Below are 24,967 nucleotides of genomic sequence, written 5' to 3' on the forward strand. Positions count from 1 at the left end.
TTATGTGAAATCTTCTTTATTCCACACAGGCAGCAATTCAGTACAATGAAACCCGCACTTTTCTGTATCAAATATAACTGGTGTACAAATGTACAAATATTCAGCATTTATTTTACTATACATTGCCCAGCAGACTAGAGAAGCTGCAGTAAATTAAGAGTAAATTCCCATCAGCAGTGGACATGAAATAGTTCTCCATTAAAGGCCATGCTGAATGAAGCTTAAGGATCACCAACTGGTGTGCTCTTCTCGCTCCCACCTCATCAAAAATGATTTTCCAAATGTAAAATGACCTAAAAAGACTTAGGAGAACGGAAAGGCACATGTCACAGTGAGCAGCTTCACCAGAAGTGGCTTACCGATTGGCATCTGTAATAATATCCAGGATATTTTTTTTAATGCACCAATGTATCAGCTTTACAAAACTGGTAAGGATCACGATAACACAGACTTTTAAAAATCAAAATTTTGCACTTTTTATGATTGTCAGAGTTCGTCCTATTAAAAAATAAATAACAGAAAATGACATTTGAGTTCTACCGTGATTACAACTGTCTGCATGAAACATATATATATGTATGAAGGCCTGATCATGACATCAGAATAAACATGCATCCTTTACACACACACACACGCGCTCAAACAAAGCACTTTGATAAACAAAATACATTCTCTGCCTGCTCTTAAAAACAAGAACTACCAGGCAGTCAGGCAGACGAGAAAGTAGACGGAAAATTAAATGAATAAAAATTATATAAAAACTATACAGTATAGATCTCATTTACACCCACCAAATTTTGTCCATTTCCACAGTGTCAGCTGATCCTTTCAAATCTCAGAAGTGTTTGAAATATTGTCCCCCATCTTCTGAGCATAATATCCCAGTTTTCTCTCACTGGATGGCTGGTGCTATTCCTTTGGGATTCAAGGGAAAGAATGCCCTGATTGGTACTATAGGCAAGCTTTAAAAAACAAAACAAAAAGGCACTTCTACATTTCTGCCCTTTGATCGTTTCCCTTGTCTGCATCCTCCTCCTCTTCCTCCTCGTAATTCACATCCTCGTTATTCTTGGCATCATTTCTGTGATCCCCGTCCATTCTTGACCCTTCATGGTTTTTACCTTTATCCTGGAAGCGAATTACAAGCACACAACCTGATTTAATGACCAGGAGTCATGTAAACACGATCATTTCAGACATTTACAGTTAGTGTTTGCCTCCTGTGCAGCGATGCATGAATGAAGCTTAGATCCGCTGAGCTCCTGTTGCAGAGGAGGTAAGTGGCAGTATGAACTATAAGTCTATCAATGTGATTTTTTTTAATGAAGTCTTTTTTTTTAATATATTAAACATTAAAGATGATAAATGATAATCGCTCTAATCGGTCTCCAAGGTCAGAAGTTACAGACCAGCTGACAGTGAGGAGTCAGATGTCTTTCTCAAGGATATTTCAGCTCTGTGGACGGCTGGTTTTCAAAAGGTTTCAATGTTTTGCAGACTTTATAAAGACTGAATAAATATCTCAAACCAATTAAAATACCACATAACAGGAGTATTAAGGCTTATAGACTTTGTCATATATTGAGACTTCCTTATATGCCAAATTAAATCAAATGCAGGCGAACACACGACACTCCGACTGACTCGACATCCTATCTTTCTCATTTACCGTGAGTCACATGGGCCAGGGTTTACATTACAGAGACAGCACAGTGTGCTCTGACACACTCGAGCTACACACCAGTAAATCCCTGCACAGGTGAATATATTTCTGGATGTGAACCCAGAACATTTCGCTGTGTGCACCTCGACCGTTTTCCTCCAGGAAAGGTTTCAGGGTGTGATGTTACTTGTGAGGTGGAACGGAACCTGATGTGATGATGCTGGGAATAAAAATGAATTCCACATTTGTGCAGGTTAAATGGGAAACGGGAGGCCTAGGAAGTAAAGCGGATTGTGAGGTTGGTGGTTTCAGCTGCAGGGAAGACTGCATGAGCAGAGAGTAAACTTCAAGCGATGTGAAGAAAAATCTTTAACTCCTTGACCAGTGGAAACACCTTAGAGTATTTTTTATTTTTAAAATAACCATCCTGTAATAGTAAAGCCATTGAAATTGTTATTTAACAGACAGTGTGTCGTAATTCTTTGATCTAAGGACGATACTTTTCTGTCTTAACCAAGCAGCAGCTTTAACGGGAGTGCAGTACTTCTAATGACCAGTAGATCCTGATTTCAAAAAAAAGTAAGCACTGACATCAACAAAGCCTCCGATTTTCTTTTTTAAAAAGAGACTGTATTTTTAGATCCATCACATTAAGGTGTAGGTTTAATGTCCAGGCAATAGCTGAATTTAAAGATAATCTACATAGTCGCAGTACCAAAATGGTTAGCGAGTGACTAGACTTGCTTCCAGAAGGGACTTTGTTTGAAAGCAGGAAACCCATTACGTTTTTCTTATTTCTCTTATTTGTGCCTCCTTGTCTCCTCGGCCCTCCTGGAAATCATGCCTAGATGAGGAGGGCAGAGGAGAAAGGAGCTATAACCCAGGATACACAGGTCTTTTAACCTTTATGGCAAACAGCAGGGGATGACTCTTTAAACGTTTGACCTTTTAAAAATCACACGTTTCAGTTATTTAAGACGATTAAACCATGTGCATGACTACATGTCACATGTAGTAACATTACTCCATGTTCAGAATTTCATCAAAAATGGCCTAGTTTAAAAAAAAGCTCATGTACTTGGCCTGTTACTTTGACTTCTTTCCCCTTGTGACTTTTCCTCACCGCCTCCGATATTTGATGGGAGAGGAATCAAGGAAATCTCAGAATTGAGAAAAGGAGGATTGACTGCTTTCCCACAGAACATACCTGGTCTCTGTTCTCTTTTTTATATTGATCCTCTCCCTCCTCATCTCTCTTCTGTCCACCAGCTATGTCCTCCTGGGCCTTCAGGACAAGAAAAACCACATTTACGAATTGCAACATGAAACTTTAGTCACGACACTGAGATGCAAATGTATTGCAGCATTATATTATACTAAACCATATTCATTTAGTTTTGATAGTCTTACATTCAAGTGTTTTGCACCACTCTACTATCACTCAGTACGAAAGGCATGTGTGTGAGCATGCACGTTACCTCATCTTCCGCTTCCTCCTGGTACTGGTCATCCAGTGTGTCCTCTTGCTGGTCTGGATTTCCAGCTATCTGAATGCACACAAATCACAGAACAAGTTAAAACAGGATATAAAGTTTACTTTTCATCATAGATCCTGCGGTTTCTCTCTCTCACTTAATATATATTTATATTAAGGTGCACCTCGCCATGCAGTCTGGCTATAAACATTTTTGAAACAATGGGTCTCTCTGAAGAGCTCACTGAATGATTAACATCCGCACAAAGCTCAGCACTTTATACTGTATAGTGCATCTCTAGTTCTCAAACTTTCATGGCTTGCTTCAGTATGCCATTCTGAGCTCTGTATGTGTGTGTGTGCACGAATTTAGTCTGAAGCTGCCAACAAGCCCCTCCTCTTCCATTGTTGGCATTTTCAAAACCTCTAATCATCTTCCTGTTCAGCCCGTAATGTTGCTGTAATGTCAGTAGCTGCGTGTGCAGATGCTGAATACACTGTCGCCTCCCCTGACTCACCACCAGTTCCTCCTCCACAGTCGGTTTGAGGTTTTGATGCATTTGAATGTGCTGGGCCGGCGCTGCAGGCTCCTCTTCCTCTTCAGCCGCATTTTCATCTGCTTCGGCAGCGCGGTGCGGCAGCCGGGCGTCCTCGGCCTCGTCAAACTCATCCTCTCCCTGGTTGTTGGGGTCGTCCTCAGGGTTCAAGTCACCGTCTATGTCACCCTATAGCAAAATAACAAATTTAGAATAAGAGCTGTGGATATGATAAAATGAGTATGTTTTTGCTGGAAATAAAACTGTCAACCTGTCAGTTTCCTGTAATGTTTTATTAATTCTCTGGCTAGTATTCAGAAGATTTACCAGCTCAGTAGGTTGACAGACAAGTGCGGATAGAGAGGGAACAGATGAATATGGAAGTGGGCTGGGGTGATTAAAGAATCGATGTTCTGATGGATGGCTGAATGAGTGAATCTTAAGCAAGCGAATGAGCTGGGAGGACAGAGAGAGCCCGAGGATGTTTTAACAGATGGAGCGAGCAAGACGGCAAGACAGACAGACAGACATCCACCTGCTGATGTGGCGGCACTCTGTGATCCGTCTCTCGATTCTCCTCCGCCTCCTGCTCGTGCAACATATGAACGTCTCTCTCTGTTAACACACAGACGCAACACACAAACTAAATCCACTACCATCAACCGGCTGCTTCTGTGAGCTCTAATGATTGAAGGGAATATTTGTGCAGTGAGAAATATGGAAGACGTTTTCCTGCAAATCTCACCTTCATCAACCTCAGCGTGACCGTCGTCTTCTCGAATATCATTGTCCACATTCTCGTATTCAGTCCTCTTCCTAATAACCGAGACGAGTACAGTGCAAGTAAGTACAGGCACGTGTTCTTCTGTAAAGCTATTTTATTAATTCATTTGGAGAAATGTAATAAGAAAATATGCCGCGGTTCAAAGTTTACTACTCGCTGCGACTGCTCTGTTTCCTTAAAACCTGACCTCTCGTGTTCTTCTCTCAGGATCTGCTCCCGTCTGTCGGCCTCCCTGTGCTGCTGCTGCTCACGTTCCTGCTCCACCTTCAGCCTCTGCTCCCTGTCCTTCAGCACCCTCTCCCTCTCGGCCTGGAGGGCCTCCTGCCGCCTCTGGATCTGCCTGCCCTCCTCTGCCCTCTGAGCCTGCAGCCGCTGCTGCTCCTGCTGCTGCTCATAGGCTGACTTTAGATGCTGAACCTGGGGGGGCACCTTGTGCTGCAGCTGGTCCTCCGGATGCAGATTCACAGGAGGATCCTGAGAGAGTTATAAATACAAGAGAGAGGAAATATCATGTAGAGCATGAAAAAAGTGAATTAGAGCTCATCAAACGCACTGAATTGATGCCAAGTTTAGATATAAATATAAAGCAATCTTTGTGTGTGTGTGTGTGTGTGTGTGTGTGTGTGTGTGTGTGTGTGTGTGTGGGGGGGGGGGGGGGGGGGGGGGGGGGTTCTCCATGTTTCCTCAATAAAGCTAAAAAAAAAAACAAAAAAAAAAACACTGCATAAGCAGAGTCACACTGAACTAACTAATACCAGCAGGAAACAGATGTCCACTTCAAGATCTGTTTAAACCCTGTTTGGATAAGATCTTTTAGTCTAAACCACTGCTGACCATCTGTGGCTGGCGTTTCCGTCGGTCCAATGCGTTCTCATTCTCTTCTTCATGTTCTGGCTCCTGCTCTTCCTCCTGCTGCTCATCCTGTAGCTGGTCTGGGTCCTCCTCCAGCTTCTGAGGCTGTCCAGCTTGGGCCATCTCCTCCTCTGCCAGCTCCCTCCTCCTCTCTGCCTCTCCCTCTCTGTCCTCGTCTTTCTCAGACGGGGCGTGCTGGGTTACAGTGGAGTGGGACTGGACCTCAGAGTGGGCGTGCGCTTCATTGGCCTGGTGAGCCAACCGAGTAGAGAGCCATGAGAGAAATCTTGAGATCTTTTGATATTTACAGTAAACTTTTTGTCTTTCTCAATAAAACAGTATTATTACTTCATCCCAAAGAATCCCAGATTACCCTTGAATCAGTGTTCCAGTGAGCCTGCTGATCTTCATGTGCGTTGGCTTGTGCATGTTGTGCCATGCTGGGCGCCTTTTGCAGGGTCTCCTTGAGCTGTTTGTATTCATTCACCTGTGCCTAAAGTGAACAAGAGAAGAGAAAGGCAAAGATTAAGAACACATTTTTACCATTACAAAATTAAGTAAACCTGTTTAACTACTCGCTAACAAAAATATCTAAACAGCCAATCACATGGCAGCAACTCAACAGTCCGAAAAAGAGAAAATATTCAGTGACTGACAACTGACAGTTGGCAAAACACGAGGTGACTGGAAGGCAACAGTAACTCAAACAACTACTCATTACAACCAAGGTATGCAGAAGAGCATCTCTGAATGTGTTCTACAGCTGCAGAAGACCACACCAGGTTTCACTCCTGTCAGCTAAAAATAGGAAACTGAGGCTACAGCTCACACAAGCTCACCAAAACTTGACAATAGAAAACTGGAAAAACACCGTCTGGTCTCACAGGTCTTAATTAACGCTGCAACATCTACACATTTGGGATGTAGTGAACGGGATCTGCAGCAACTGTGTGATGCTGTCTCTGAGGAGTGTTTCCAGCACCTTGTTGAATTAATGACAAAGCATTAAGGTGGTGCAACCCTGTACTAGCAAAGTGTATCTAATGAAGTGGCTAGTGAGTGTGTATATATGTATGCAACACAGAAGCCTAAACCTCTTCTTCCATGATAAATCATTTAGAGCTGTGGCCTCCATCTTTGCGCCGTCTTGATTCTTTTAAGAAGCAGCTGAAAACTCATTTATTCAGACTGGTTTTAACCAGTTTTGGGTTTTATGATGCTATGTTTTTATTTTCTGTATTTTTTATGCTTGTCTTTATTGTAAAGCAGTTTTTGATCTACGAAAGGTGCTATATTAATAAAAATAAATTAAAAAAATATAGCAAAAACAACCTCCTGTACAGCCATTAATTAGCTTCCATCTTTTTTTTAAAAAAAGGAAAGAAATAAATGAAGCTTTCCCTGCGGTGATACAGATACTTTCTTTCAAACTGTCCGTTCAGTTTTGGCCCTCGTACCGTTAAATCCTTTTATACGCGCATACTTTCAGAACAGGCCAGAGGGTTAAATTCTAAAAATTCTTGCTAAATTCCTCCCTCGTCCCTTCGTCTCGCTCCACTCCCTCCATTATAGCTTTCTGGCTGATTGGCTGCAGTGTGCTTTAGATGCACTGCGCTGACAGCCCTGACTAAATCAAACCCCCTGGAGTGAAGGAAAGAGCGTGTATGCATGTGTGTGTGTGTGTCCAAGCAAACGCACTGATGGAAAGCAGGCCAGGCTTTAAAACAAATTAGTAAATGCAGACAGAAAGAGAGAGAGAGGTGGGGGAATTGAGAGAAATGAAAGTGAGTATCTATCAGCAGAGCTCAGTGTATTCAGTAAACTGTTCAGGCAGTTCAGAGGTCACTCTTAAGGAGAAAGACAATTATAGATTTGCCAAAAAACACACAAACCCCCCCTGCCTACGGCATCAATCAGCTGCTGTACTCAGTGACTGCAGTAAACCAGGAGGCTGAACCCTTACCTGAGCTGCAGCCAGCGCACTCTTGTGGTCTTCCAGCGTCAGTGCGAGGTGATCGTGGGCTGCCTTCAGGTCCTGATGGTGGATCTGAACAAGCAAATCCGACAAAAGTGAGCCAAGGAGCCATTCACATTTATGACAAGAAAGAAAAAATATATCTGTGCAGACATACAGGAGGAAGAAAAGTAAGAAATGTCCAGAGTCTTTCTCACCTGGGCGTCCTGTAGCTGCACGTGAATGTCATGATGGGCTTTCCTCAGTTGTTTATTTTCCTCTCTTAGGTTAACAACACTCTCTGCCACCGCAACAAATCAGAAATAAAGAGAAGAAAAAAAAACAAACATGTCAAACAACTTCTCCTGCAATAACTTTCCAATTATTACAACCAGTCATATTAACTCTTACTTGTCTGTCCTTATACTCCATATTACCAACATTTGAATATTTTATAAAAGCAAATTAAATCCACGTTTGTTTTCACACCATTCAACTGTAAAATATGACAAAATCATTTTGCAGTCCAGAAATGTGAAAATAAAAGCAATTTTACATGCAGTATGTCATTAAGTCAGGAGATGGAGACAGAGTAAAAGTGGAAAAAAATCACTTATACTCAAAATATGACACGCTGACGGCCCTGGATACTAGACAAAACTGCCAGAGAGTGCGAGCTTGGAATCATGCTGACGGATCAATGGTGGGAAAAAGCTGTCCTCAGTCATAAACTACACCCAGGTTCTCATACAGTTGTCCAAAATGTATTAATGGACCAATGTGACAGATGTCATGGCAGATGTTTTATTCCTGCTGTAACCTGCACAGGTTTTAGACTGCTCCTTCAGGAACACGCGTAAGGTTCAGGGACCTGGATGAATGTGGGCTTTTTCATTGCTATTATTTGTGGTTCCACTTGTTCCCCTGAAGATCATTTCTCTGCAATACAAATTTTTCTCTTTTGCATCTCTGTTATAGTCGTATCCTAGGCTCAGAGACGTGATGTCATTTGTCGAGCTAGAAAAGATCAATTTTACAGTAAAAGGCAGCTATATAAATTAGCGAGAATTAAAATCCAATGTAAAGTGAAGAAGGCTGAAAAACGGTCACATCCAGGAGAAATCACTCTTGTTCACCAGCACTAGGGCTGGGCGATATGACCCAAAATTCATATCTCGATATTTTTTAGCTGGATGGCGATATAAGATATATATCTCGATTTTTTTTTAAAGCCATAAGTTAAGAACAAAAAGAGAGTTCTTAGTCACACTGTGTCCCAGATGTCACGCGGGCACTTTTATTTATATACAGCGTAGATGTACATGAAGAAATTACTCAAAAATAAATTATCAGCATTTATTAAATAATCATGGTCCATAAATAAAAGAAAACAATGTTGTTTTTGTGCATAACAAAAAGCTCACAATTGTGCTGTGAAAATGTAAACTAATAGACGCTGAGCGTAATAACAAAGAGACAGATTTCACAGCTGCACCACGTCTCTGAACAGGTGCCATTTGTGGTCCTTATACACACACAGTACGTATCACTCCGCGAGGCTCCTCCTCGGTAGCCGTAATCCTCCGTGTCACTACCCGATCTGTACCGGAAACCCGATCGGTACCCCGCATGCGCGAAAGGTTTCTACTTCCAGTCGTAGCGTTTTACGATAGTTATGGGTCAGAGTATCTGTTAAGATGTTAAGAATAACAAGTATATCTTAAAATGTTTGCAATAATGAAGCATTTCAGTACAATGTAGACAAAAACGAAAAATAAAAAGAAAGTTACGGATCAGGACTCTCCGATCCTTACTGCGCATGTGTAAAGTCTGACCGTACAAATCGGGTCTATCCGATCCGTACCGCGCATGTGCAGATGTTTTCTTCTTCTTCTGTTCGTTTAATGGCAGTTTACTCCCCAGTGTACGAGGATATCGCCACCTGCTGACCGAGCGAATAAACCCTATTATAAACTGAATTATCGTCATTACAAACGTGTGTTAAATCTGATTTAGCGATAGTCGAGCGTGTTTATGCTTGTCTGTGAGGAGAGGATTGTTGGAATAGTGATGATGATGTGCGCTATCACTGTCAATTGTCAGTAAACACTTCATCTGGCTGAAGAATCTACACGTGAGATATTACAAAGTCTGCATTATTAACTCTGTAATTAGGCGCCATTCTTCTTATTTTACGGCGCTGTTGCTCAATCGGGGGACGCTCTCTGTTGAGGAGAAAAGCATGAATTTCTTTGTATACGGATTATCCATTGTCTAAATGTCCCGGGCAGTCGAAAAGAAGGCAGAGCTGTTGAGAAATGCTAGGAGCTAACTGGGCGCTAACCGCATCATTCAAATATATTGAATGTCGCAAAGAGAGGAAGTGACGTAAGATTTGCGCATGCGGGGTACCGATCGGGTTTCCGGTACGGATCGGGTAGTGACTAGTGATGGGATTTCCGGCTCTTTTTAGAGATCCGGCTCTTTCGGTTCGGCTCACTAAAAAGAGCCGGCTCTTTCGGCTCCGAACCGGCTCTTCAGGTTGTTTTGTTGCTTTAATTAATTTATTATTAACAATAATATAAAATTATGCACAAAAGGAATTACTAACGTAAAAACAAGTGGTTTTATTTATATATGTTTATATATAAATATATGCGGTGGCCCCTAGAGACAAAACACGTACAAACTCCAAAACACATTTCTAGCATGAACTGAACTTCCAAAGCAGAGCTACTAGATCACTTAAATTACACAATTGAAAGCATGTGTGTATTGTTTGTATATTTATACACAGGCACTCATATATATATTCAAATAATTTAAAAAAAAGTTCATTTACCTGTTATTACCACACACCAAATCCGGTCGTTGGTACTTGCTGGCTTGTGTAGCCACAAGATAACAAAGGCTCAACACTGCGCCCAGCATCCTGGAGCACTTCTGTTGTCTTTTGTACGTGTTTTGAGTTTTTATGTGCTTCTGAGTTTTTATATGCTTCTGAGTTTTTACGTGCTTCGGAGTTTGTACGTGTTTTTACGTGTTTTTGGAGTTTTTACGTGTTTTGGAGTTTGTACGTGTTTTTACGTGTTTTGGAGTTTGTACATGCTTCAGAGTTCGTACGTGATTTGAAGTTTGTATGTGCTTTGTCTCTAGGGGCCACCGTAAATATACTTTTATTTATTCACTCCACATAAAATGTAATAAATAAATCATATAATACAAAAATCAACTATTCACATTTCAACTTTTAACTATTTAAATTTTCAGCTTTTTCCTTTCACAAATTTAAAGTGAAAAGAACACAAAACACTGCAAACCACAACACAATTAAATATAAATTATAATATGAAAACTAAAAGAACATGCATATTCTCTGTCATATGGACCTGCATGAATAAACTTTCTCAATCCTTTATCATCTGCAACCGAAAATAGTTGTGGATGATTACTATACCTTTCTAATGTTGTTGTCCCTGCCTCTCTTTCTCTCTCTCTGGCTCTGTTCCTGTGCTACTGAGTGTAACTACCGCCCCTCCCCCCTCTGCCCAGCGTAAAGCACAAGGCTCGTGTGCAGAGTGAAGCGGAAAAAAAGTGCGAGAGAGAGGCTGAGAGAAAGAAAAAAAAAAAAAAACCCACGTGACGGCTCGCGATAAGGTGACGGCTCGCGTCGTTCACTTCAAAGAGCCGGCTCTAAGAGCCATTTCGTTCGCGAACGACCCATCACTAGTAGTGACACTCCGACAATCCATCAAGCGGTGCAGCTCCGTAGCTTAGCAAAGTCATATTAAAACATTTTTTGACAGATTGCTGAGCGCTGTGTACCACATAAAATCGGTTCGCGGTCAGTAAGCACAACAAGAATTCATACATAAGGCGCACTGTCGATTTTTGAGAAAATGAAAGGATTTTAGGCCGTGCAGCCCCTCCTGGCTGCATGTCGTTAGCGCGGTTAGCTCGCTAACACGTTGACGCCGTCCAGCCCCACGCACGGTAACTCGCTAACGGAGATTTTCCGCTTTCATCTTGTCATTGCCTGCAGGTGAAGCTATGGGGGAGGCGGAGTTGTGTTCAGTGAAGGAGAGGCGAGGCCGAGTAACGTTGCGTAGAGACAAAAGTGGACGAAAGAGAGGCAAACCTGCGGCTCCACAAGTATAATCATAACGTAACATAGACTATATCGATATAAACGATATTGTCACATCTTATATCTCGTATGAAAATATATCGATATTTTTAAAAGCTCGATATATCGCCCAGCCCTAACCAGCACATTAAAGGGTTTGAGTTCAGGAGTACAGTGTGACTACATGGGTCACCATAAAAAGCATGACAATATGTGAACAGCAGGTCATTGCATTTGACCATATAACTGATGTTAGCACTATGGTGATAAGAAGGCCCAAACCATGCCCTGCTAATGTGGAAATCTAATTCATAAAAGTTCTTTATCATTCTGTGCAGTTATGATGTCACACAGACTCTGATGTTAATGACTTTGCTAAATACTGAAAAAAGTTCGTCCACCCCGCTGCGGCATTAGCTCATCAGTTCATCATCCGGATGAGCTAATAATAAAAGCTAACTTTCTTACACTCATATTTACATTGTTTCATTCAGTGTTTGTTTGCAGAAACCTGGCACAAGTCATTACCTTTGAGCTGGGAGACTTCTATCTCTTTGGCCTCCTGAAGTTTATCGTAGCGCTCCTTGTGTTCACCCAGCAGCCGGCTGTGATCCTTGCCCTGGACTTGGTGCTGCTCGTGCAGATCATAATACTGCCTCTTCAGGTCCTCGTGCTGATTCTGAAGGAAAGCTCTTGTTACAAACATAACATCAAAAACTACAAAAAAGGGACAAAAGGCCAGGAAGAATTTGTCTGTTTGGATAAGAGGAAGAAAGGTTAAATATGAGGATGTCTGTGTTAAAAGGAAGAAGAAAACCAGAGGATAAGTGAGTGTATCTATGTGTGTTTTGGGCTTCTGACCTTTAACATCTGATGTTGGACTTGTAAGGAGTTGTATTTGCCGTTTGATTCTTGCTGTTAGAGGATTTAAAAAAAAAAAAAAAAAAAAAAAAAAAAGAGATAATTGTTTGCACACAAGTTCTGCACAGATATCTCAAGCAGACAAAATAAAGAAGCCAACTAACAAATAAAAAAGCAACACTGTAGTGTACAAAAGATACCTTCTCTCTGTTCAATGATTGCTGCGCTTCGATCTTATAAACCAGATAATCTGAAAAAGACAAAAACAACAGAAAAGAAGCTAATTGAAACCAAATTTACACTTGAGATTACAATTTAAATAGATGCACTATTTTGCAGAAATTTTTTCTTAAATTTAAACTCAATAATTATGTTGTCTTAAAAACTGACTCTACTGCAGTCTAATATTTACTTTAGCACAAACTCCTCAATACGGACAAATTCCTTAAGTCGAGACTGAGTGTACATGCTACTTTTCTCACCGTCTTTGGCCTTTTTGTGCTCCAACCTCTCCTTCTGAAGACTCTTCTCCAACCTGGAGCGATGCTCATACACCACTACAGGAAACATGGAGGGGATGAATTAAGGGAAGGATTAGTGAGTGCTTTGACATCTATCTGGACCAGCAAACCAAACACAAAGCTCCAATACCAACACTTGGACTGCAAAAACAACCTCAACATTAGTCAAGTGAAGTGAAGATCCTTTTGGCAATTTTCTTAGCAAACTAGCTTGACGTAGATATCTACAGTCTACATCAAGCAATATTCAAAGCATGGGGAAGTAGGTCAGTGCAGGAGCAAAGTATTCTGGGTAAAATTTGACTACATACACACCGTCATTCTATTGCTGCTAAGTATGCAGATATACTGAGAATACATTTGCAAATAGAGGTTTACATACATTCATGAGCACGAATGTCTGATAATTTTGGTCTTTCGGTGATTTCTTTGAACTCTTCTTTTCCCAGCACATATCTTTAACTTTTTAAGGGGCTTTTAAGTGTAGTCGACAAAAAACAATGAGGTTGGGGCTTTGGGAAGGCCATTGTAGAAGCTTTATCCCTTACAAAAACAGTTTTGATGCATGTTTGGGATGATTGTCCTGTTGGAACACAATATTCCCTCAAAATTTAAACTTCCTAGTAGAGATGGCACGATACCACTTTTTTATGTCCGATACCGATACAGATATCATAAATTTGGATATCTGCCGATACCGATATGAATCCGATAGTGTTTTTTAATCAACAAAACTGTTTTTTAAATATCTTGCTGCATTTTGTATAAGTTCATACTCAAGTTTAAAACAACAACTACACTAAAGCTATTCTGTTATACCTGTATGCAAAAAAAAAAAAAATTTCATAGTTCAGCAATACTGATCAATCTAATAAACTTAAACCTACACCATCCTCCCTATTCTGGTATTTTAAAGAGTACTTAGCATAAATATTAAGCAACCTAACTAATAGGGTTCCAACTCCCAGCAACAACAAAAATAAATAAATAAAAAATAGGAAACCACCCCTCAATATTAAATAGATTCAACATCTTTCTTCAACAAAATTGCAGACTGCACAGATGGTACCTTCCCAAAGGAAAAAGTACTATATCTTACTAGGGTATATATATTAGACTTAATAGTCACTATATACAGTAATTGACTTCTATTCATTTTACATCAAATTAAAACTTTGGGTGTCAGATAATTATTTATTAAAAGCTAGACATTTTAAATGAGAATAAGAAAGAAAAGTATGTCTTTGTGCCCCCTTTTCCCTGTTAATGCCCTATCGGCCCCCCTGGCTAAACTTTGCTAGATCCGCCCCTGCACAGTTACCAGCGTCAGCTACGTAGAAAAAGATCCTCGAGTAGAAAGTAATATTAAATAAATTCTAACAACAGCTTATCGAGCTTAAACGTGCTGCTGTTGTTCAGCCGCTGGTTTCCTCTTTCTGGTGCAAAGTGGGCCAAAAGTAAACTAGAGACACGAACTCGTGACAGAAAAGCCGATCAGCTGATCGTTAAGCAGTTTCATGATTGAAGTAGCAGCAAGAGAGAGAGAGAGGCAGTCGCTCCATATATTAGTTGTTAAGCTTAACGCAGGAATGCTTTACAAACATTCAGAGATGGACTTACACACTTGCTTTACTTCTCTCGGGGATAACTTTGTCGGAGATGAAATGCCGGGTTGCTAGCGAAGCTCCAAATGCTATCCAGACCACCGACAGGTCCCGCATGCCACAGCCGCTCTATCACGTGATGCATACTGCTCCGACTGCTAACGTTCTGAGGTGAGTTACGGCGTGTTGCAAGTTTTGTGAGGTGCTTTCGTGATATTTAATGGATCGGATTACATTTTTTATTTTTCTCCGATATCCGATCCAGTAATTTAGGTCAGTATCGGACCGATACCGATACGTAATATCGGATCGGTCCATCTCTACTTCCTAGCTGTTGATCTGAGGTGAAGTTGAAGAATTTAGATGTTGTCAAACTTCCTCATTATCCCATCCACTTTCTGCAAAATACCATTACCACAGGCAGCAAAGCAGCCGCACAGCATAATGCTACCACCACCATGCTTGAAAGCTGATACAGCATTCCTAGGTCTTTGTCTTGTCTCATCATAAAACTTTTCTCAGCAGTTTCTTTATTTCTTCCCATACTCTCAGTCTATGGCGATTTGGCAATTTCTAGTTCATGGCAGGCTTGAGCCTTGCTGGTTCCTGGGTTGTTTCTACAATACAATTTTAGATCTTCAGTGAGTTCTTTGGACTTTCTCATTGTTCTGAATATTGGTCAAACCAATAAGGTGTCAAACAAATCTGTTCTATGCTGCAGAGAGAAATTACCAGTAGTCAATTGTGATCACTACTGAGGAGTTAGCGCTTGACCATGGCAAATATACTGTAGAACTGTCAGCACTTTGAGTATATGTATATATTTAAGACAGTATGTATAATTTTGACATTGTGTGGATTAGAGAAAATCCTAAATGAAGTCACACTTGTTTTTTTGTTCAAGGAAATTATTAAAAGTCCCAAATTACCATGCCATTCATGTCCTTGATAAGTGTATGTAAACTCCTGACCTCAGCTGTATTTGTTAAAAGAATATGAAAAGAATAGTCTTATAAAAGTCTTATCCTCTTCATGCTCTAAAAGCTTGAGTACCTGTTTAGATTCACTTCTTACCTCTCCAGCTATCCTCTAAACCAGCGGTCCCCAACCTTTTTTGCGCCACGGACCGGTTTATGCCCGACAATATTTTCATGGACCGGCCTTTAAGGTGTCGCGGATAAATACAACAAAATAAAACTAGTACCGGTACCGAAAAAAAGAAAATTTATTCATAACACACGTGAAAAGACCCAGGAAAACCGAGTAAACGATAAAAACGATAACAAAATAACGCTGAAAACCGATAAAAACCCTGAAAACTATACATTTCACACCTGAGCCTCAACTCTCGCGGCCCGGTACCGGTCCGAGGCCCGGGGGTTGGGGACCGCTGCTCTGAACTCTCCATAATCTCCCTATTCCTCCCCATTTCATGATCCTCATCTTTTCTAAATCAGAGAAACAAAAAGCAACCCGACTGTGAACAAAGCAGCATAAGTAGTCCTCGATCACTGTTAGCAGTGCAACATACTGAGAAATGTCAGGTTTATTTCTTGCGAGTCAGCTTTGGTCAGTTCTTGAGGCAACTCGTGAAGGCATTTTCTAACTTGGACACATTTTCTAACTTGCCATTAACCTCAGTTTATTTTTTCACTAAATGCATTACATCTATTTAACACATTTCAGTAGGAAGCTACTGACAACTGGACAGCGTCTCACGTTGGAATCTGACTGTACCGCTATTAATTTGTTCTGGTCAGGTTTGGAGTCTTCACACACCCCTGTTCTCTGCTGCCTGTTGGAGCGGGGGGGCTAGGAGGAGGAGTTGGCCGTCTGATTGGGGTCTGGAATGTGGGGCCTCCCTGCTGCTGCCGAGCCGGGGCAGTCTGCTTCTCTCCACCCCAGGGAAAAGGGTAACACTACCTGGGTCTGGGTGCAGTTTCCCCTTCCAGGGGCAAGGGTACCTAGACCCGGGGCTTAGAGTACGCTTGGGGAGTGTGATTGTGTGTACAGCGTCTCTTTATGTCTGTCTCCACGTTGGGTGATTGCATATATATATATATTGCATGTAATTGCATATGAGAGCATGAGGGTGGGAATGGATGTTTGTATCTGTGTGTGCCTGTATGTCTGTGTCTATATGTCAGGTCGGGTATCAGACGCCACCTCTCTGGGGACATCTCAGGCCCTTCAAGGTATGGAGGCCTATCTCCCCCCACCACTCCCCCTGCCAGTGGCAGACGCCCTCAGACATCGGTGCATTGGTGGTTCTTTGTGTCCGGGGATGGGCGTCTGGGTACCCACCGGCTCACTCCGGGGCTGCTTGTCGGGGCCTGGAGCTCGCTCGGGCCACTTCAGGGGTGAGGTGCCCTCGGCCTGGGGCTCGGTCACTCTGGCACAGCTGGCTGCCGGCGGAGCTCACGGGCGCGTCACTGCAACCCCCCCTGGCTTCTGCTCCGCGGCTGCTGAGTGACCCCTCATCTGGGACTCTCGTCAGCTCTTTCTGGGACAGTGGCGCGGCTGCCCCTCTGTTGGTCTTCCTGAGTCTCTTGTGTTCTGGGGGCCTCTGGATGTCTGGAGCCTTGATCTCCTCCATACCTGCTTCAAGCCCTGGAGGATGGGGCTGTGGCCCCCCCACACCCTCTAACAGATCATTACATGCTCACAGGTGTACACACGGGTGCTCACACACACAAACTACACCCTTTTTGGCTCCTACCTCAAAGCACACTGTGCGCTGTCGATCTGACGTGCTGCACAATAATGTTTAATATTTAGTATTTACCGTTACATTCCCATAGATCATCGTGATGTTGTTTATTCTATTGCTCTTTTTTTCCTGCTTGTTTTCTCTTTTTTCTTTCTCAACAGGTGTTCCAGGTGATTGATACATGTATTTTTTGTCTGCTTATTTTGTTGTTTTTTGGGTTTTTTGCCCTTTATCACCGTTCCTCTTCCCCGCTGTTTTTCTTTCCCTCTTTCTTTCTCCCCTTTCTTTTCCCCAGTCAAGTCTGTCCCGTATTTAGCAGGTTAAAATAAAATAAACAATAAAAGGCGAATCATATAGACCAATACGGCAAGGCTGGGTTGGTCGATTTGGTAAAGTTATTCCGTTGGGCATCTTTCTTTGCCTTTAGACAATAATTCTGATGGCAAAAGAGCCAAACGGGACAGGCAAAAAAAAACCCCATTTGTTCTGGTCTTCAGGCAGCATGTGATTTAACTGTTAAAACAAGAACTCTGAACATTAAATCTTCACTTATTCCTTTCCACTGGGGGCTGGGCAGTGAAACTGATGATGTGGCTATTCTTCCCTCTGAGTGCCACCTCAACAGATTCCAAGATAACTGTTCGCTACATCTATATTTAGTTTTAATATCATGAGGGCAGCAAAAGGAAAGAAGGATAGGGGTAAAAGAAGAAGGGACAGGAAATTAACAAGAGAGTAAAACGAAGCTCAAAGAAACTGGAAAGCTGATCCTAACAGACCAGCGCTAGTGTAAATAAAGGTACCTAACTATCAAGAGGACAAAAAACCTGCTTCTATCATATGAAAAGCCAATGTAATGACAACAAAAGTCACCCGCACAATTCAGCTCACCACGTTTTTACTCTCAATGTTGCTTTAAAGTGGTTATATCCACTTTTTTCATTATGCGTTGTGAGAACATTTTTTATGGCACTGGTGTATAAAAAGAAAATACCTTTTATGATTCTGTACAGTGTGCTCATTTGATTCCATTTAGATAAACAGTTCATGCTGCACCACTTGCTGTTTTTTTTCATGCAGAAGTTAAAGTAATCCCATCTGTTTCCCAACAGACTCTCTGGTCTTTCCTCATCGGATTTTAGAATACAATAAGTTTAAGTTGTGACTCGCATGTTATAATGCTGCCGGGATCAGTTCTGAATAAGTAGCATATAACGCTTAATGGCAGTAAAGCAGAAGTGAACAAACTTTCCCGAAGTTTCTTTCATCAACGCCTGATCAGGTGGTTGTCTAAAACCTCACCAGATTGGATTTTATTTCGCTCCTCTGAGGCGTTGAACCTCCTCAGCAGTGCCAAAGATGAGGCTATGTTTTTCTTAGATGAGCTCAGCTAGGCTACACTCTCACTGTGGGCCAACTGGGCTGGGCTAGAGCGACAAACAACTGGAGTCTAAAGCTTAATTTATAGCACTGTACTGATTCCCTGTAGAGCTCAGGCCATAATGAGTGATGTTGTGGTTTGCATTTATACTTGGTTTCCCATCACGAGAGAAACTAAATTGTTTGTGGTCAACTCAGAGCTAATAGATCTCAAACAATTGCTAACTGTACTGAAACACGGTACAGAGAAAAGATTTCAAAACAGACTCACTACACGTACTGTCAGGGGCATGAAAAGTGCCTTATATCTACTGGCAGAATATTATGTACTGTAATAGAAGAGTGATCGAGCAATGTGCAGATGAATTTACATTCAAAGAAGCAATGAGTATCACATAGGCCTGAACCTTAGCCACCTAAAAACAAATAGTGCTGTAGGTCCAGAATATAAACACACAAAAAACAACTTCAGCTGTCAAAAGTCAAAAACCAAATGTCATAAAAGCATACAAGGAAAGCAAAGACAGCACAATGGAGAGTTTTCATTGCTTTTGAAAACCTGGATCCACTACAAAGAACTTCTTTGTATAATATGACTTCTGTCTTCTCTGCCACGGGGGGGGAGCTAAAGAATAAGCAACAGCACAAATAAAAACCAGAGCAGGCCACATAACTGGCTGTTCCACATTTTTTAATACTCTAAGTGGTTGTAGCGCAGTTACAACATGTACAGGTGAGTCTGCAAAGCTCTGCTTAGCATCTACACACTTCACTGCTATCGTGGGCCTTTCACTTAGCATGTACATATATACATGCAACAGGCTTACAGCAAAGAGAGAGCAGCTACAGGAGGAGGGCCAATAACGCAAACATACAAAGAGCTGCTGGTGTGTGCTACAAGTGTGAAATGGCCACAGACTGTTGACTCTTTTGTTGTTAGCTGTCTCCATGCTACATTAGCTCTGCTGTTGGCAGTGTTGGTGGCACGTGGCGTAGTAAACGGAGAACAACTCAGAACTGAATTCACCGACCTCACAGTTCAGGCCACTGTCACAGATACAGCTTTTTGACTTACGATCAATCCGATATTTGATCCAAACATCAGATCGGGGCATCTCCCCATCAGACCGATGAAACACAGTGTGGTTTGAGCGTAGATAAGAACAAGGGGGCCTTCTATGGTGGTGACATTTATTGACCTACTGGTTTAGATGTGGCGAGGATAAGATCAGTTAGATTTGGCTCAGGGTGTTGAAAAGGAAATGTGGGCCAGGAAAAAAATTTTCTGTGGCGTTTTTGTTGGTTCACATTCCTACTTCCATTGTGTATACACACATACACACCAGACATACAAACACAACAGACCAATTAGGTTTAGGAGTGAAGTTCAACACAGATGCATGTCCCAAGAATCTAAAAAGTGTTGATTGAATATTTTATGTGCGCTGGAACTAACTGTCTGCTACTAAGTTTTGCAAACTTCAAGACTAATGTCTTTGACGGGTAACCTATTTTACAAGTCACTCTTTGTTACAATCAGGTCAGGCCTTACAGGGGCAGGAACTCAGAAAGACTGTGAGACACATGACCTGATCCAGGAAGTGATATTAGGTCAAAGAAACACGGCATGTTTGCGTATTTACTCCCCACAAGATTTTCTTTTTCATCAAGTTTGTTTTTTGAGTCTACAGGTAACATTGAAAGGATGTAAAATATGTTGATATCTACAGTTCACATTAATGTTCTTGAGCTACTTGTAAACAGAGTAAAATAGTGTACACAGTATATACAGGCCCTCGATCAGCTGCAAATTTACAACATCAAAAGCCAAAGAGCTAAATATTGCATGTCACCCATTGTCACTATCAAGGCCTCAAACTGTAGATGTTAAGCAAGAATGTTGAAACATTTTGGTTTCAAAACTGCAGCTTCTCAGCTCCCAAAAGCTCACCACGTGTTGTTAAAAGACGACGTGTTGCGACAAACACGCAATTTCTCGAAACGTGTCAGTGCCATCGAAGCTCGCGCTCATCAAAATGAGCATCAAAACAAACATTAAATTTTAAATCTTAAATATTTCATGAGCTCCCATTTGCACTGCTCTCAATTAAATACAGGATGTAGGTGATTAGTAAATAACAGCTCTCTGTTTCTACTGACGCTTTTACACGCCATCCCAACTTCTTTGGAAATAGGGCCGGTTGTTAAATCACAGTGACACATTTGTCAGCGTGCACGCATAACCACAAAGTGCCTGTTAAAGACTTAAAGTGCTTTAAATGACTGATGACTGCCAGCCTGTGGCTGCAGTGGATAACAGGGAATCAATGTGCCTGGCTCACAACCCTCACATTGCCCCCACCCCTCAAGCTATAACCAACCTCTAAATATAGGGCCAGAAAAACAGCAATCTGTAGTCAGCTGTGGTTGTCAAGTGGCTTTGTGATTGGCTGAACGATGCACTGTTTCACAATGATAGTTATGGGTGTGGCGCACAAGCAGGAGAGAGCTGAGCTACAGGAAGTTGAAATCTACATAATGTATGCTGGTACACTGCAGGACCCTGTTATGGATGACATCACTGGATGTGATGTAATCTGTTGCCTGAATTTTTTTTTTCTTTTAAGCTTTTGCATTCTCAACGATGAACTTTTAGCCTAGGCCTTGTAAATATACCTTGTTAAAAAACTTAGTGGATTCCTCATACAGCACCCTATACTGTCATGACACTACAGAAGAATTAGCAAGGTCTATACCTCTAAACAGTCTCCTGTTGCAAATTGATTTGCCAGTAGAGCAAGGCTTTATTGGCACAAATCCAGCAATTATTTGGAAACACCTTAAGCATAAAAAATAGCAGTAAAAGCTTCAATGTGTGGTCCTGAAAATCAGTAGATATGGACTATATCTGCTTTCCAGTAAATAGAGACACACAAATACGTTCACATTAAAAGACCTTCATTGCATCTTAATCTACTAGCAGCAGAAGGGTTTTATTAAAAGGCCCAACTTCAGGAACTTCACCCCACTTTCACAACATTTTAACAATCTTGTTCGGCAGTACCCTGAGTGCTTCCTCCATATAAGCGTGCGTGAACATGCTGCTGTGCTGACAGGATGTGAGGTTTCGGGCCTTGCCATTATGCCATGAGTTTAAAATTAGCCGATGGGCAAAGAGCCCGCTCCTACATGGCTTTTCAGAACAAGGTTTGTTTGCGCCCACATCAGGAAGCAAAGAAGTGTGTCAGGCTTTCAGCTCAGACTCAGAACCTGACAATGTAATCCAGCCTTTAATCCAACAATAAACAAGTACCGGTAAGCCATTTTTCCCTATTACCCATCGGTTTGCCATACCGTGAAGCTGCCCTAAATCTTTCACCGGTCAGTTCTAGAAGTCTGCATGCATTTGAATATGGTCCAGGGGGTGTTTTGTCTTCAAGGTAAAGAGAACTGCTTTGTGTTAAGTTTTGATGCTTTCGCTGACATAAGAAGATCCCTTTAGTCATTCTTCAGTTCAGGTCTGTGGAAATACATCCACCCCCCTGTAATACTGGTATAACCAGAAACAGAGTGGCGATATACTGTGACCAGCTAGATATAATAGGTATACTGTATCTGGTATCAAGATAGGGGAACTCCCAGTCTTCCATAAGGTTTTGGGCACTTTTGTTAATATGGGTGCTCTTTACTCAAATGATCAGAAATGACAAGCAAATGTATGGATTTCTGTCAAGTAAGCTAACAAACTGTGCTGATGAGCGCATTGTCTTAAAGGCCACGTTTATAGCAGGAACTTGAGTATCACTATGTTGCTCATTACAGTGTTTAGAAGTTCCGGCAATCTGTGGGAAATTACTCCTTATTGCTCATGAACGTACAAGTTTAAGGCAAAATCGAATCTGATGTGATCCTCTGGAATAACTGGGGCACAATTGGGAATTTTCTCCAACGTAATGCTTTTTAGTTTCAGCGATTACCTGAGAGTCAAGGATGCCAGCATGGCAACAACATCCTGCACCATGGTGGCTAAACATCAAGAAAAACAAAAACAAAGACAAAATGAGCTCTAAGACTTCTAGGAATACAGCTAAAATACAGTGACTGCAACCAGCGCTTGTGTTGTAATAGCCTCAGTTGACCACAGCTGCAGGAAGTGACGGGGCTAATTTCACTTTGACTGCACCTCTGGAAAAACAAATGAACTCTCGTTAAAGGCAAATATGCTTTTAAAACATTTTTTTAAAAGGCAAATATGCTCATCTCATTGTCAGGAGATCAGGAGCCATCACCAGTTTATTGGCGGCTTTACTGAAGTATCATTTCTCTAATCCAGCTAGATCAGATGTGGCAGGAAAGTTAGGATGTTTCTGGGAAATCTGTCTCTTTTCAGTTTACAACTGGTTTTCATGGGGTCTCAGCTAATGAGTACTGTTATTACTGATTAATATAGTGATTCGTTTGTCTACAGGACGCTTTTATCATTAACTATCTCAGATTGATCAAATTTCTCAGTTTTGCTGTGTGCCAAAGATCCAAATATTTAATTGACTATTAACATTACCAGTAAAGCACACAGTCTTTACAATAAAGCCAGGAATGTTGAAGACGGAACTTTTTTTTATTTTTTTTTATTTAAAACCTTAAACACGTCTATACAAACATTTTGTAACCCAGTCTGGTTTTTAAGGTGCTAAATGAACGCCGAACTTAAGTTTGTTAAGTAAAGTAATATCAAGTCCTCCAATTTGTTTTAAAAGATGTAAGGGTGTTTCAGCATGTTCGACAATAATGACAATGCAGTTTTATCCACGGAGTCTGGCGTGACACGTAACGTCGTGTCAGCTGTGGACAAACATTCGATCACCTCTCCGCCCCCGTGTTTACCTTGGAGCTGTGCCGACAGCGACTCTTGGTGTTGCTGATACTTCAGTGCCATCGCCTCCGTCCTCTTGAGCTGTTTGTGCATCTCGTACGACATCATGCCCCCGTACATCACCCCGCAGACCACGGTGACCAGAAGGAGACATTGGAAGATCCTCCGCTGCCTCCGGGAGCACACCCCGTTTCCCATGTTGGACCCGCACCCCTCCCCGCCTTCTATGCGCGAAAGCCCCGTCTCTGCCGCTGGAAAGTTCCGACTCAACTTTTTCCCCCTCCCGGTGAGAACTGAGGAAACTGAGGAAACCTCCCCCTCCCCTCACACCCCGAGCATTTCCACGCAGAAAACACAAGCTACGTGCTAATACTCGCTTTCGGGCACATTATTGTCTTTTTTAGCAGAGCTGCATCCAAATCTCGACCCTCTCCCCCCTCTGCAACTTCAAAGTAGCCGCTCAGATTTTCGGCTGACTTACAGCCAAACTCTGGCTCTGCCTTCTTTTTAGCTCTAAAAGCAACAAAATAAATAAGACGGGCGAGTCCTGCGTGGGTCTATCTTCCTCTCTTGCAGAGTTTCTGACGTGACTCGGGCAAGCTTACAGAGAAGTTAAAAGTTGGGTCCACGACGAGGCCTTCATAGCACCTTTAACTTCAGTTACGTGTCAGCCGAGCGGCTCCCTGCCATCCAACTGCAGCGCTATAGGAAGTCCCTCCTCCGAAATAATGGTAAAGTTCCCTGCTCCCGCCCCGTAAGTGCTGCTTTTATTATATTGGTCGCCAGAGAGCTCACTCAAAAAAGCAACGAGGAATGTGAAGGAGGAAAGATAGGACTCCCCCCCCCCCCCCCCCCCCCAAAAAAAAATGTAGCGTTTAATGAGGCTTAAAGTTAACTGTGAGTCTATAAAACAGAACATCACCAAATGCTGTTTCTTTCCTGGAGTTGCTCTGCCAGACCTTCACAGTTGCTGCTCGTTTCTGGGTCTCTCTGCCTTCAGTTTTGTATTTAATAATTGAGAAGCCTGCTCTGTTGGGTTGGGATCAGGTGATTGGCTCGGCCATTGAAAAATATCCAATTTCGCTGCATTGAGAAACTCTTGGATGCTTTGCGTCAGTATTATTTGCACCGTGGAGCGCTGTATGCGGTGGTCCTGAGAGGCCCGACTTACAAAAACACCAACATTTAATATGGGAATACTGCAGAAATACAGAACACAACGGAAGTTCAATAAAATACAACGGAAGTGTTTCTGCTATAACAGCTGAGGCAAGCTGGAAGAGTAATGTGTTTTAATTGAGCCATACAATACTGTACATGTTTGGTATTAGACTGTTGGCTTGTCGCTTCCAGGGGTCTGTTATGACCTTTTGCTGCATGTCCTTCTGTTTGTGTTATATGTGCTTTTGCAGCATTGTTTTCAGAAGTCGCGCATGGAGTTTGAGCGCTCATGGTTACTGTAGCTGTCTGATCGACTCTGTGGCATTTTGTATGAGTATAGCCTGTACACTTCACAATTCAGCCTGCTACTTTACGTCACCCTTAGACACTAGTGCCCAGCTTCCAATGGCAGCTATACAAAGCTATGCCATAAAACTGCCTCCACTATGAGCCAATTTTTCCTCCATA

At 42.0% G+C, this 24,967-nt stretch overlaps 1 protein-coding gene across 1 annotated transcript; it reads right to left on the reverse strand.

Moving 5' to 3' along the window:
* golim4a (golgi integral membrane protein 4a) lies at positions 1-24,046 on the reverse strand. The gene is made up of 16 exons (XM_085379542.1): positions 23,350-24,046; positions 12,733-12,807; positions 12,451-12,500; positions 12,251-12,304; positions 11,918-12,068; positions 7,482-7,564; positions 7,273-7,356; positions 5,683-5,802; positions 5,292-5,558; positions 4,645-4,931; positions 4,419-4,489; positions 4,209-4,288; positions 3,656-3,862; positions 3,142-3,210; positions 2,871-2,948; positions 1-1,128 (listed from the first exon to the last, which is right to left on the reverse strand). The coding sequence occupies exons 1-16, from the start codon at positions 23,534-23,536 to the stop codon at positions 991-993; spliced, it is 2,001 nt and encodes a 666-aa protein (XP_085235668.1). The 5' UTR covers positions 23,537-24,046; the 3' UTR covers positions 1-990.
* Positions 24,047-24,967: the final 921 nt, after the last annotated feature.

Source organism: Rhamphochromis longiceps, linkage group LG14, assembly GCF_057381845.1.
Source record: "Rhamphochromis longiceps isolate RC_006_pf linkage group LG14, R_longiceps_female_GT1.1, whole genome shotgun sequence".
Classification (NCBI taxonomy): Eukaryota; Metazoa; Chordata; class Actinopteri; order Cichliformes; family Cichlidae; genus Rhamphochromis; species Rhamphochromis longiceps.

Bases quoted from the DNA above. Each gene is read 5' to 3' on its own strand.
- golim4a (XM_085379542.1), bottom strand. From the start codon at position 23,536: ATGGGAAACGGGGTGTGCTCCCGGAGGCAGCGGAGGATCTTCCAATGT. The intron at 12,069-12,250 runs GTCAGAAGCCCA...GCTTTCCTTCAG, and splicing joins TCCAACATCAGATGTTAAAG to AATCAGCACGAGGACCTGAA. The intron at 4,932-5,291 runs GTCAGCAGTGGT...TAACTCTCTCAG, and splicing joins GGAAACGCCAGCCACAGATG to GATCCTCCTGTGAATCTGCA.